This window comes from Triticum aestivum, chromosome 1D (assembly GCF_018294505.1).
Source record: "Triticum aestivum cultivar Chinese Spring chromosome 1D, IWGSC CS RefSeq v2.1, whole genome shotgun sequence".
Lineage (NCBI taxonomy): Eukaryota > Viridiplantae > Streptophyta > Magnoliopsida > Poales > Poaceae > Triticum > Triticum aestivum.
Window position 1 is genome coordinate 32511826 of NC_057796.1, and position 13026 is coordinate 32524851.

A 13026-nucleotide genomic window follows, 5' to 3' on the forward strand; every position below is an offset into this window, starting at 1 on the left:
TAATATTGGATGACCCACATAGCAACGGACCCTATGCGTTGCACACCAATAACACAGTAACCGGCGTCTTAAGCGTTGAATAGGAATCAACTTGCTTCTCCTATGTATCATCTCCTAAAGGAAGCGCCGCCTCCAGGAAGCCCAACGGCAAACTAGTGGCGCGTCCCGGTGGCTGGAAGAGTTTCTTCTTCTTTATTTTACTAGAAAAATATGTTTGTATATTGCAACGGGAGAAAAAATTATGAGGGCCACTTGGCTTCCTATTGGACGTGTCATGGGCCGTGAGATGAGATGCTTGATGCTCGACATTGCCATGGTCCAGCCAGTGAGTTGCTCGTCGTTGCCCATTCCTTCCATCCTCCTACTTCCTGGATGACCATGTCAGAATGTCTCGAGCCTTACACCTATGAAGAGTAAAATAGGCAGCGTGTTCCCCGGCAAGTCAGTGGGGCCACGGAAGGGCTGTCACATGTCCATGGTGTCCGAGTGTAAAGGAACCTTGGAGTTGTTGTCATTGGTGGCCTCGTCGACCATCGACTAGTTCAACGCCAAGAAAGAGTTGCATCTTCTCCATGGTGTTCGTGTGCATAGCCACGATAGAGTTTGTCGTCATTGGTGGCCTCGTCAACCATTGACTGGTTCGGCACCAAGAAAGAGTTGCATCTTGTCAATGGTGTTTGTGTGTAGGGCGACGATAGAGTTGTCGTCATTGGTGGCCCCGCCATCTTGTTCCTTCAAGAATTGTTGTGGAGTAGTCATCCCCGCTCTGATTCTTCCCTCTCGGACGCCATACGCAATTTGGAATAAATGTTGGTTTGAACAATTCAAAATTAATAGTAGGTCACACGCTGATAAAAGATTGGATGCACCCCACATTTTTTACATTTATATTATTTGATCGTCTTACACATATATATACTCTCCATTGGTCAATTACAATTGAGTGTACATTACATTTATATCTGGCAATTTAAAATTAGGGCTACTAGGAAAGCGGCTAAAAGTTGATGTGCTAACTATGAAGCAGACCAGAAAAGGAATAAGCAAGCTCTAGTGGCTGAATACAATTGCTTAGATATCCTAGCTGAATCTCAACCCTTATCCCCTAACTCTAAGAACAAAATGAAAAATATTGCAGGTGAGTTGAATGAGATCTGGAGAAGGTAGGAGATCAAGGCTAGACATAGGTCCAGGGAGAAAGAGATATTGGAGGGTGAATATAACACTCGGTATTTCAAAGCAGTTGCAAATCAGAAGAGGAGGAAGAAGCAGATTGCTATGCTGGAAACCCCTTCAGGCCCTGTGGAGGATACCCAAGGTATTCTTCAAATAGCTGTAGATTATTATAAAAAGTTATTTGGTTATGTTCCCACCATTGATATTGATCTCAAGGATGACTTTTGGGATCAAGATAGTATGCTCTCTCCTGAGCACTTTAATTTACTTGAAAAACCTTTCTCTGAGGAGGAAATTAAGACTGTTGTATTTGGCTCTTATGCTGAAGGAGCACCTGGTCCAGATGGATTTCCTTTCCTGTTTTATCAAAAGTATTGGGATTTAATTAAAAATGATTTGTTTGCTTTATTTAGAGATTGGGAGGCTGGAGAACTTAATTTATACAGGCTCAATTTCTCCCTCCTTACCTTAGTACCTAAAGAACCTAATGCTGTTAAGCTAGATAGGTTCAGGCCTTTAGCCATAATCAATTGTAGTTTTAAATTTTTTGCCAAATGTGCCACCAATAGTTTGGCCCTGTTTGTAATTTTCTCATTTCTCCCAACCAGACTGCTTTTCTAAAAGGAAGATTTATCCTTGAAAGCATAGTGGCTGCTCATGAGGTAGTCCATGCAGTTGCCACTAACAAAATGTCTGTTTTTTGCTTTAAACTAGACTATGAAAAAGCCTATGACATGATTAGTAGAGAATTCCTCCTGAAAATGCTGAGGAAAAGAGGATTTGGTCCTATATGGATGTATAAAATTGAATCCTTACTCTGCAAAGGGTCTGTTGGTGTCAGAATTAATGACACCAACAGTGAATATTTCATAGCTGGTAAAGGGGCAAGACAGGGGGACCCTATCTCCCCCCTTCTGTTTAATTTAGTTCCTGACATTTTCACTAGAATTTTGATCAAAGCTGCTAAAGAAAACTTAATTGCTGGTGTTTTTCCTCCCTTAAATCCTGCTGGGGTCATTAGCATGCAATATGCTAATGATACCCTGCTCTTCCTAGACAAGAATCTGGATCATGCCAAAAACCTTAAATGGCTTTTATCTTGTTTTGAGCAGATATCTGGAATGAGGATAAATATATTTTCACAAATGTGACCTTGTCCCTATTAATATAGATAGGGAGGAGGCCTTAGTTTTTGCTCAAACCCTGGGTTGTAAAATTAGTGCTTTTTCTATTAAGTACTTAGGTGCCCCTCTGCATTTTAGCAAAATTAGAAAAGAGGATCTGCAACCTACTGTTGATAAGATCATCAAGAAAGCAGCTGGATGGAGGGGAAGACTGCTTTCCTTTGGCAAGAGACTTATTTTAGTCCAAGCCTGCTTAGCTAGTATCCCTGCATATCTTATGGGCTTTATTAAATTTCCAAAATGGGCTATTAAACTCATTAACTCCCAATTAGCTCATTGCTTTTGGGATGATTATGAGGGCCATCACAAGTATCATTTAACTGCCTGGAACTCCATCAATATGAGGAAGGAGTTTGGTGGTTTTGGTACTGACATAGGGGACATGAATTTGGCCCTATTAGCTTCTTGGATTAGTAGATACTACAACTCTGAGGGCAAAATTTGGAAGAATAATATTGACTCCAAATATAATCCTCAGAATAGTAATATTTTTGCTTGTTCTGCTGCTGGAGCCTCTCCTTTCTGGAAAGGGGTGATCTGGGCAGCACAAGCTGCCAAAATTGGCTTCTCTTGGAAGGTTGGTAATGGCAAGAGGACTAGATTCTGGGAGGACCATTGGTTTGGCAATGCTACTTTGGCTACCCAGTACTGGGATTTATATAACCTAGCTAATGAACATAATGCCACTATTGATAAAATCTAGGATGAACATACCCTGAAGCTTACTTTTAGAAGATGTTTTACCCAGGAGCAGATGGCCCGTTGGTTTGAACTTGTAGAAATTGCTAGTTCCATTCTTTTGGTAGATGAGGATGACTCCCCAGTTTGGAATCTGAATTCTAAAGGGGTTTATACAGTTAAATCCTTCTATAAGTTCATAAATTTCAGAGGAGTTCTGCCTACTACTTCTCCAGCTGTTTGGAAACTTAAAATTCCCTCCAGGATTCAGATTTTTCTCTGGCTTTTGGTTAATAATAAACTACTGACCAGAGATAACTGGAGCAAAAGACAGGAGGTGGGTGATCCTTCTTGCGTGTTTTGCTCTGAGCAAGAACCATGTTTCCATTTATTCAGCGCTTGTGTTGTTGTTGTTGAGTTCTGGAAAGCCATCTGTGCCATTACTAGAGTGAGTGAAGACATCAATATGATGTCTATCTCCTCGTACTGGCTCAGGGGAGATAAGTTCGCTGCCATTAATACGGTCCATGCGGCTGGGCTATGGGCGATCTGGAAAACTCGCAACGACATGGTTTTCAATAACGTTTGTTGGCCTGGTTTGCAGGCTATATGGAGGAGAACAACGTCAAATCTATCTACATGGGAGTGCCTTTGCCAGGGGCAAGCTGGAGTGGGCTGTGAAAAAGTTGGAGACGAAAGCGAGAAGCCCCCCTCTGTTGCTGTGGCCAGATCCTGGCTGAGGCGGGGCAATACCTTTTAGCCCTGTTCATTTGGCAAATGTGCATGTAGCTTCATTCTGTTGAATAAAGTGCTCTAGCGCTGCTGGCTATCTTACGTTGCTGGTTTTAGTTTCTGGCTTTGCGTTGCTGTAGATTTGTGACGCTTTACCGCGGCAGCATGCCTGCTGTCCGTCGTGAGCTCTCGTGATGTAATATACACTGGATCTGTTTGTTTCGTTTCTTTTATGAAATGGAACAGGGGCGCAGCCCTTTCATTCTAAAAAAACAAAGAAAATAGGAACATTTTACTTTGCCAAAACAAAGACATGATGAAATTGCTTAAACTGAAAATACTGTAAAACACCTTCAAGACCGAGCTATATATATTAGTACCACCTCTTGTAGGTGTGGAACCAAGGTGTGCGTTACCATAAAAGAGAAGATTAGGGCGCGAGCTTAGTAGGAATGAGTTATTGCTCACCATTGCTTGCTCATAAGGTACGCGAGTGATGATTAGACCAGGACCGCAAACGAAAATACAGAAGTGTAAAACGCATCGTCTAGTATTATTAGGTATAAATATAGATTACCAAATACTAACTGTTATTCCACGGTTGAAGGATAAGAAACACCGAATAAGTAACCATACCGGTTGTATACATATATGTAACAAGAAATAAATATAGCACAATCACAAATAAGTTACTCTCATTTCCTACGAATAGAAGCTACTACTGTACTGTAACTCGAGTAGAAAAATGATTAAAATACGGGACATATTAATTAATTACTAGGAAATAGATGCCAAAATCGACTAAGGATAAGTCCGGCATGCAAATGGCGGCATTCACCGGCCGGGCGGCGGCTCGGCGACCTCGACGTCGACGGTGGTGGTGCAGGCGAGCAGGCGGCGGAAGATGGCGCGCACCGCGCCGCACGAGGCCTCCTGCAGCCTCCTCACCACGGCGCACCCCTTCTTCTTCCTCCGACGCTTCCTCCTCCCGTTGCTGCCGCCGGAAGTCCCGCGGCGCCCGTCTTGATCCCTCCCGGAGTACTGATCTCCACCGCCACTCGAGCTGCCGAACGAGCTTCCGGCGTCGGACCCGCCGCCGCCGCCCCGGTGCGGGAGGAAGCTGGGGAAGACGGCGGCGCGCTCCCGGACGCGGCCGAGGCACGCCATGGTGCGCTCGGGCACGGTCTCCTTCCTCGTCGAGAAGGTGTAGCTGCGGAGGTACATCTGGCGGCACGAGTAGCTGTCCACCACCCGCGGGCTCTCGCCACCAACGTCGACGCCAGCCCCGCGGCGCATGCTGGCGCTGCCGCCGCCGTAGCACCCGGCGGCGGCAGCGGGGCTCTCCGGCTGCTGGCGGTGGCGCCGCGCCATGGCCACGGACCGGACGAACTCGGCGTCGGACTCGGGCCACTTGTAGAGGCTGACGTAGCTGGCCCGCACCGGCACGCGCGCGTCCACGCACCCGATCGCCGCCTTGCACCCGCCCGCCATCGATCACCGGCGACGCTAGCTAGCTGATCTGTGCTTGCTGGAGTGGGGTATGTATATAAGAGACAGCGCGAGTGGCACTGGCGATGGTGGTGCATGTGAGAGCGTGAGAGGGTGGGTGGCTTTGGTTGCAAGGAAAGGTGGTGCGTTTTCTTGCTGGGGGAATCATCATGCGGCATCATCATCACCTGCATCCCATGCTCCCAGTGCTGCTCGCTCCATTGCTCGTGGATCCTGGTCGGGTCGGCCCTGCGTCCGCGTGGGGGTCAAATCCGGTGGCCTTCTGCGAGCACCAGCCTGAGTGAGTAAAAAAATGTCAAAACTTCGGCACACATGCACCGGCATGATTAAACAAATCGATGCTATCTAGTGATCCATCATTTACCTAGCATTCTCGATCGATCGGTTTCGATTTGTAACTTTTTTTTTAAAAAAAACTTATTTTTCTTGCCCTATGTTATTGGTGATTCTGGATTTGTTGGTCCGTGAACTCCAATTCCACTCACCTCCGGTCATAAGTTTCGAAATCAGATGAAAATGACATGGCAGAGGTTTTGCACACACAACCAACTCAACACAGAAAAATGAAAAATAATAATACAAATTTGGTTAAAAAAAACAAGCAAAACGGTAAATAATTTAGCAACAATCAAGAAGATTGGAAATATGGTAATTTTTCATGAATGTTCAGAACTGTTCTGAGCCTTTTCTTTAGTTCTCTACTTTTCCATAGTAGTTTTAAACTTTTGCAGCCCCAAAATTGCATTCTGTTCGTTCCCACATTCTAGTAAGTTTTCCATATTATTATTTTTCATTTTTCTTACTTATTCAATTTCAATTTTCCAGCTTTCCTCTATTTTTTCAGTTATTTTACTTTCTTTCAGATTTTTTAATTTCCTGTTCTTTTTCTAGATTTTAGAAAGCACCACTATCTCACATTCGTACCACTTTCACTGAGCTATTTGTTAGTTTCAGAACCTACGTGTCAAAGATGCCCAGAGTTGGAGTTTACTGACCAAAAATTTGAGATTCACTATTGAGGGGCCAAATTGTCTCTTTTTCTAGTATATTACTACCTCCGTCCCATAATATAAGAGCGTTTTTGACACTACACTAATATAAAAAACGCTTTTATATTATGGAACGGAGGGAGTATAACTTATCTCCATGTATACAAGGGATTGTTCATTTTGGTTTGGTAGGAAACTGGAGCCACTGCCAAGAAGTTATCATGTCATGTAAGGGTGTAACTTAATGCAGCATCTAGGTCGACAATAACAATTATCGGCATAAATGGTGCATCTATGTATATCTCTAATAATTCAGTACAACATGGACTGAAATGATTCAAGCATGTTGTTAAGGATTAGTACGCACATACCGGCGAGTATACCGAGGGCCATGTCAGCATTAACAGATAGTACATAAGCTAGCACAGCTTAATTGGACTCCTAGCATGAAAAAGACATGAGTAGCAGGATTGACAGGGGAAAGTTAGGCAAACTTTTAACTAGCTCCTAGCATGAAAGCAACATGTCCCTCAGCTATGCTGCTGACAAAATTTAGAGCAACATGTCTCTCGTTATCCTCACAAGAAAAAACTGCAAAACGAAAAGAAACATTAGTGGTACAGAGGCTGAATAAATCTTGGCCCATTCAATCTTGAAGTGTGCTTCGTATGGGCACAATCATATTGGTTGGAAAAGAATTAATCATATTGGTTTCATGAACAAGAACCTCAATCCTCTTCCATTTTGCATTTTTATGTGCATGACAGAATGAATAAAATTCAAGGAAAGAACATATTCTTCAAAAGACCAAAAGAAAAGGAGTTTACAAAAAATAAGGAAACATAAATATTTTAAATTACAATAAATATTTACTATTGTAATTTACTACATTAATTTTATTTTATTTTTGCGAGAGAATTTACTACATTAATTTTGACGTCCATGGTATGAAGAATATTTACTATGGTAAACCCCCCGGAAAATCATCTGTTCTACTGCGTGCCTCTCCCTCAACTATGGAAGCGGCATCACCCCCTCGTTTCTACCGCTTCGGCTGAGGTTTGGGACTAAATTCGTCTGATTTAAAACAAAGTGCTGAAGATGCCTTTCATTGGAGTTCAGTAACCAAATCTGGAATCCACAAATAGTTGAGGGAGCAATTATTTCTACTAATTTTAATGACCTACGCCAACAGAGACAAGTGATTGTTTATCAGGTTTGGTAGTAAACATTAACGATCGATCTATGTCGACAGTAGCAACGTTCAGCATGGATGGTACAAATCAGCAGTTCAGTAGCTCTGCAAATGAGTTCAGCCTATGGACAGGAAAGCTACGGTGAAAAGCATGAACAAGCATGCAATTCACATGATTAAAACATGTGATTAAGTATGTACTGTAATACCAAGGGCCACGCTTAGCATTAACAAATGTACCGCTATCGAATCAGGCATAGCCCGCTGTCTTGCTGATCAGTTTGACTCGTCAGTCAGTCATCAGTAGAGCAGAAGCTGGAAAAGGACAGGAGCATATGCAGCAGGACCGATAGAGAAAAGTTAGGTTACACTTTTAACTAATTCCCAGCACTTAAAGTAACAGGTCCCTCAGCAGTCTTGCCGGTGGAATTTAGAGCAACATATCAGTCAGAAACTACTGAGCTGTCATGGAATGGAAAGAAAAGGTAAAGAAGAAAAGAAAAAAGCAGCAGCAGCTACAGAGGCCAAAGAATCTTAGTCCATTCGTTTTTGAAAATATTCAGATGTGTTTTGTAAGGTACAATCATATTGGCTGCAAAAAAAAAAGATAATGGATGTATGGACAAGGACCTGAACCTTGTTGCATTGAGTAATTTGTGTGTGCGTGTCAGTATGGTTTTCGCTTGGGAGGAGTGTATTAGGCCGATTGACTAGACTGTACGTGACATGGAGGCGTCAAAGGATGACTCGTTGCCTCTTTTGAGGAACTTCCCAAAAGCACATCTAGGTGACAACAAGCAGTGGCAACTTTCTTTTCTTCAGAAATGATTCAGGTTTCATCTTGATCTACAAGTTAGGCTCTGCACTCTGCTTCCCCTGAATCTTAATCAAGGAGCCACACTGGACTTGTAAAAGAACATTATATTTCATGATAAGTGGTGGTGTCAATAACGCTCTTATATTATGGGACGGAGGGAGTAACTAGTAAGGCATTGAAAATTTCCAAACTAAATGTCCTTTTCTGTTTGCCATTTGGTGGAGAAATCCAGTGTTTCTTTTTTTTTCCTGAACTGAAATCCAGTGTTTCCTTCAGGAAAATGGACCCTGAACTTAGCTCTGTTCTTCTGAAGCAGCAAGAAGGCTTCTATCATCAAGCAGATAATTACTCGCTTGAGCAGTAGTTAACAGTAGCTGATTAAGTCAAGAGATGCACAAAGATCAACAAAGCAGCACAGAGATGAAGGCATCCAGGCGATGTTGTTTTGCACATTGTGAGCTGAAATCGAGTGAGCACCCATCAAAGAGGTAGCACGCACATGCATTGGAGATTATCATTGTGGTCGCCATGCATGCACGCCATTTTCTGCCAGTGTTCCTGCATGCTGTGCCAATCATGCATAATCACTCTTGCCAATGGTGGATGGTGATTACGTGTCCCTCCGAAACCTTCCAGAGTGTGGTACCAGCTTAGCAGCGCATTGTAGCACACAATCATCAAGATCTAGGGCACGTATTACTAATCTCGAGGCTGACAGCACAGTAGACAGTAGTGTCTGTCAAGAGACACCATCATGATTCCTGACCAAAAGTTTTATCTTTTGTGTATTTCTTTCTGCTGTGTTGATATGTTCCGAGCTTGCAACCTTAGTCCATACTGCAAGCAAGGCAGGGACAAGAGGCGACGGTGCGTTATGTACCTATCTTTTAATGTACATTTTTCCAATACACACTGAAGATTTTTTAATCTACCATGAACATATTTTGTATAGGGTTAACTTTTTAAATATATTTTTAATACGTACTAACCTTTTATATTATATGGTGAGCATTTTCAAAATACACATTGAAACTTTATAAATAAATTTAATATATTCTAAACATATTTTAAATACTTACTGAACTTATTTAATATGCGATGAACATTTTCAAAATACACACTAAACTTTTTCATGCGAGCTCCTATATAGCGCCCACTGCAAGTAATAACGCAACATACAGTTCCATCTTATTGGGCCGGCCAATTTTCATGGGAGATGTTTATATTGTATTTGAAATGCTAAAAATATTTGAAACTGTTCGTTATGTATTTAAAAGTATTCAATGTGCGTTAAAAATGCAGAAATTTATTCTGACAAAACATTTTATGTGTACTGAAATCTCTTCAAAATGTATTTAAAAGTTCAACATGTCACAAAAAATGTTCGGAATTATTTGACCAACTTTCATCGTGTATTATTTGAATAATGTTCGCTGTGCATAAATGTTCAATATTATTTTAAAATATTCTTCATGTATTCGGAAAATGCTCGACATGTATTTATGTAATGTTTAAAGTGTATTTAAAAATATCAACATTTTAATTTATAAGGTATATATATATAACTCACAATTTTTTTGGAAAATAAACATAAAAAGGATAAAACAAAAACATCAGCAAAAAAAGAAAACATGAAAAGAAAAACGAAAAAGAGAAAAACATAAAAAGGAGAAAAAAAGGAAAAGGAAAAATTAGGATGAAACAGGAAAATAAAAAATAAGTAAACAAAAAGAAAACTAATAGAGATAAAAACCAGAGAAACAAAAAATGAAAAGTTGATTTAGTTCAATCAATACGAGCGAACATAGCAGCCTACACATAGAACCAAAAAATAGAAAGAAACAGAAAAAAGGCAACATAAGTCCGTGGTCTCGCTAGGAGCAACCAGATGTTACAATAAACGAAAAAGAAAACACGTAATAGTTTTTCGGTCCACACTAGGAGAGATACCGCCATAATCAAAAGAAAAACTAGTATATTGGGCCGGTCAACCTCGTGATGCATGCAGGCTACCGTGACATTGTGGTCACAGTAAGCGAGATATATATTTTTGTGCTAAATTCTAGCAGGTAGTGACCACTAATTAGCCTAAAATCGGTAGAGGCCTCAAAATAGCCTGACTACTATGATCTTTACTTTTATGGTAGAATAATTTGAGTAAATAGCATAAAAGTACTACTTTACAGGCTAGGGTTTCAAAAAACTACCGGTTTTTAATTTTTCTCAGATAACTACCAAATGGGCGGTCGGCTGTTTCAAAAAACCCAAATCATCGAGTCTTTATCAGTTGATCATGATTATGATAGGTTGGGCCCACAGCTAAACAAACCGTTAGTTTGACCGTTAACTTACATGTGGGGCCCACATGTAAGTTTCTTCTTCCTCTTCTCTTTCTTCTTTCTCTGCCTCCTGTGCCAGATCTCTCTTCTCCCCAGCCGGCGACCCCCTCCCCCTCCCAAGCCGGCGACCCCCTCCCCCTCCCAAGCCTGCGAACCTCCCCCCAAGCCGGAGCTCCTGGTGGCGACGTTTGCAACGAGGCCGGCCTCGTCCGCGACACTCCAGCAGCGGCGCAGGCCATCTGCGTCGAGCTTGAGGAGCTCGGGCCAGGGGATGGCGGCGGCCACGGGCGAGGCACGGCGTGGGGGTGGCGTGGAGACCTAAGCGGAGCCCAATGGCCGGCGGTGCCCCAGGCGGCTCCCGATGGCGCGCGGTGGCGCGGCGAGCCGAGGCGGAGCCCCATGGCTGGCGGCGCTCCAGGCGGATCCCGAATGCGCGCGGCGGCGCGGCAACCTGAGCCGGAGCCCCACGGCGGCGTGCCCGGCGACCACCCCGGCCACCCAGGCTGCGGGCGCGGCGACCACGGGCGAAGCCCCATGGTGCAACGACGACCACGGGCAGAGCCCTTTGGAGGCGCGGCGGCGACACTCCAAGGACCCGATTGCTTTTTTAAAATGATTCCAGGGACCCGATTGCTTTTAAAAAATATTTGTAGGGGCTAATATGTAAAATTCTGTTGATGAGGCGCTGACATATGGCCCCCACAAGTCAGTTAACGGTCAACCAAACGGTGTGTTTAGTGGCGGGCCCGACCTGTCATAAACATGTTTAATTTTTTAACAAAGAGAATTTGGGGTTTTTTGAAACAGCCAACCCCTGACTTGATAGTTATCAGCGAAAAAAATAAATTCGGTAATTTTTTGGAACCCTAACTCGTAAAGTAGTAGTTTTATGCTATTTACTCGAATAATTTATCATATAAAATGACCAATAGTTACAACTCAAGCTCTAGGTTCCATGCTGACCTTGTCGTCCAAAGGAATATGGATATGTGAAATGTAAGTCCAACATTAAACAATTGATGGCATTTTACATACTTAATTCCTGGGATCTTAGGCATGGAAGGATTCAAGGATATACTTAATGTTCACGCTAGTGTAAATAAAAATAGTCATGTGCATCTTAACGATTAAGAGCCGGGGTTTTAACATCCATCTCTAAAAGAACTCAAGACCCACCCAAAGAGTCATAGAGAAGCAGGAACAAGAAAATAAAAGATCGATCTTATTCCTTTTCTTAGCGAGATTGAATGCATCGAACAGTATGAGAAACAGTTGGAAGTTCTCTACTCCAGAGAGAAGTAAGCATAACATATTTTTGATTTGCAAATATTTCTTAGTTCCTAAATTTGCATATATTTAACGCACTGACCCATGTACATAAAGATGGAACAATTTTTACTGTTAATAGTTAAGGTTAGCATTGAGAATATTATTTTAACTTCGCAATTTTACGGACTTCCACTCTTCCTAAGAGCATCTCTAGCAGACCCCGTATAATGCTGCGACCCGTAAAATAACCGCAAAAATACGGGTCCGCGCGAAAAATCCTGCCCAACCAGACCCTGCAAAACGCGTCCGGCCCGTAAAAGTTTTTGTGGGGCGCGGCATAATTCCCGTCCCAACCGGCGAAAACACGGGTCCCCCCCTCGGCCCGTCGGCGCCCTGTATATAGCGGGAGCGGTTGGTGGGGGGGGGGGGGATTTCCGCCCGTGCTTTTCCCCACCCACAGCCGCCCCTCTCCACCTCGCACCGCGCTTTTCCCCACCCCTCGCCACCGGGCCGCCGCCTACAATTTTGGCCAAACTAGCCGGCGGGATCACGCCGGAGGGCCGCCACACGCCCGTGCTTGCCCTCCGCCACTTCCTCCTGCGTCGGCAGGTCGGAAAGTTGCAGATCGGCGGTTGTTCGACGCGGCGGACGGATTTGGCGTTTCCGGCCACCGGTGGCTACGCCAAGCCATGGATTGGTCGGGGAGCAGTCCGCGCAGCCCCAACAAAGCCCCAGCGCCGCATGCAGGTACGGGTTCGTCCTGTAGCCACCGTCGCAGTCGGTTTGCCCGCAAGGATTCGCCGGCCGTCCGCCGGGCTCGGTGTTCGTGCAGCGGCTCACCGGCTCGCCAATGCCGCTAATACAGTGCGACGATTGCACGCGGATAGTGGTGCGACTAACTTCTGGCACGCCGAAGCACCCCGGATGGGTGTGTTGGGGAACGTAGTAATTTCAAAAAATTCCTACGCCTACGCAAGATCATGGTGATGCATAGCAACGAGAGGGAAGAGTGTTGTCTACGTACCCTCGTAGACCATAAGCGGAAGCGTTATGACAACGCGGTTGATGTAGTCATATGTCTTCACGATCGACCGATCCTATTACCGAAAGTACAACACCTCCGCGATCTGCACACATT

General features: G+C 43.8%; 1 protein-coding gene across 1 annotated transcript; it reads right to left on the reverse strand.

Moving 5' to 3' along the window:
• Nucleotides 1–4339: 4339 nt before the first annotated feature.
• LOC123164191 (uncharacterized) lies at nt 4340–5314 on the reverse strand. Its single transcript, XM_044581611.1, has one exon. It carries the CDS (start codon nt 5259–5261, stop codon nt 4605–4607), a length of 657 nt encoding a protein of 218 aa, XP_044437546.1. The 5' UTR covers nt 5262–5314; the 3' UTR covers nt 4340–4604.
• Between the last annotated feature and the right edge of the window lie 7712 nt (nt 5315–13026).

What these genes read in the sequence shown, in the direction of transcription:
- LOC123164191 (XM_044581611.1), bottom strand. Translation starts at nt 5,261, where the DNA reads ATGGCGGGCGGGTGCAAGGCGGCGATCGGGTGCGTGGACGCGCGCGTG.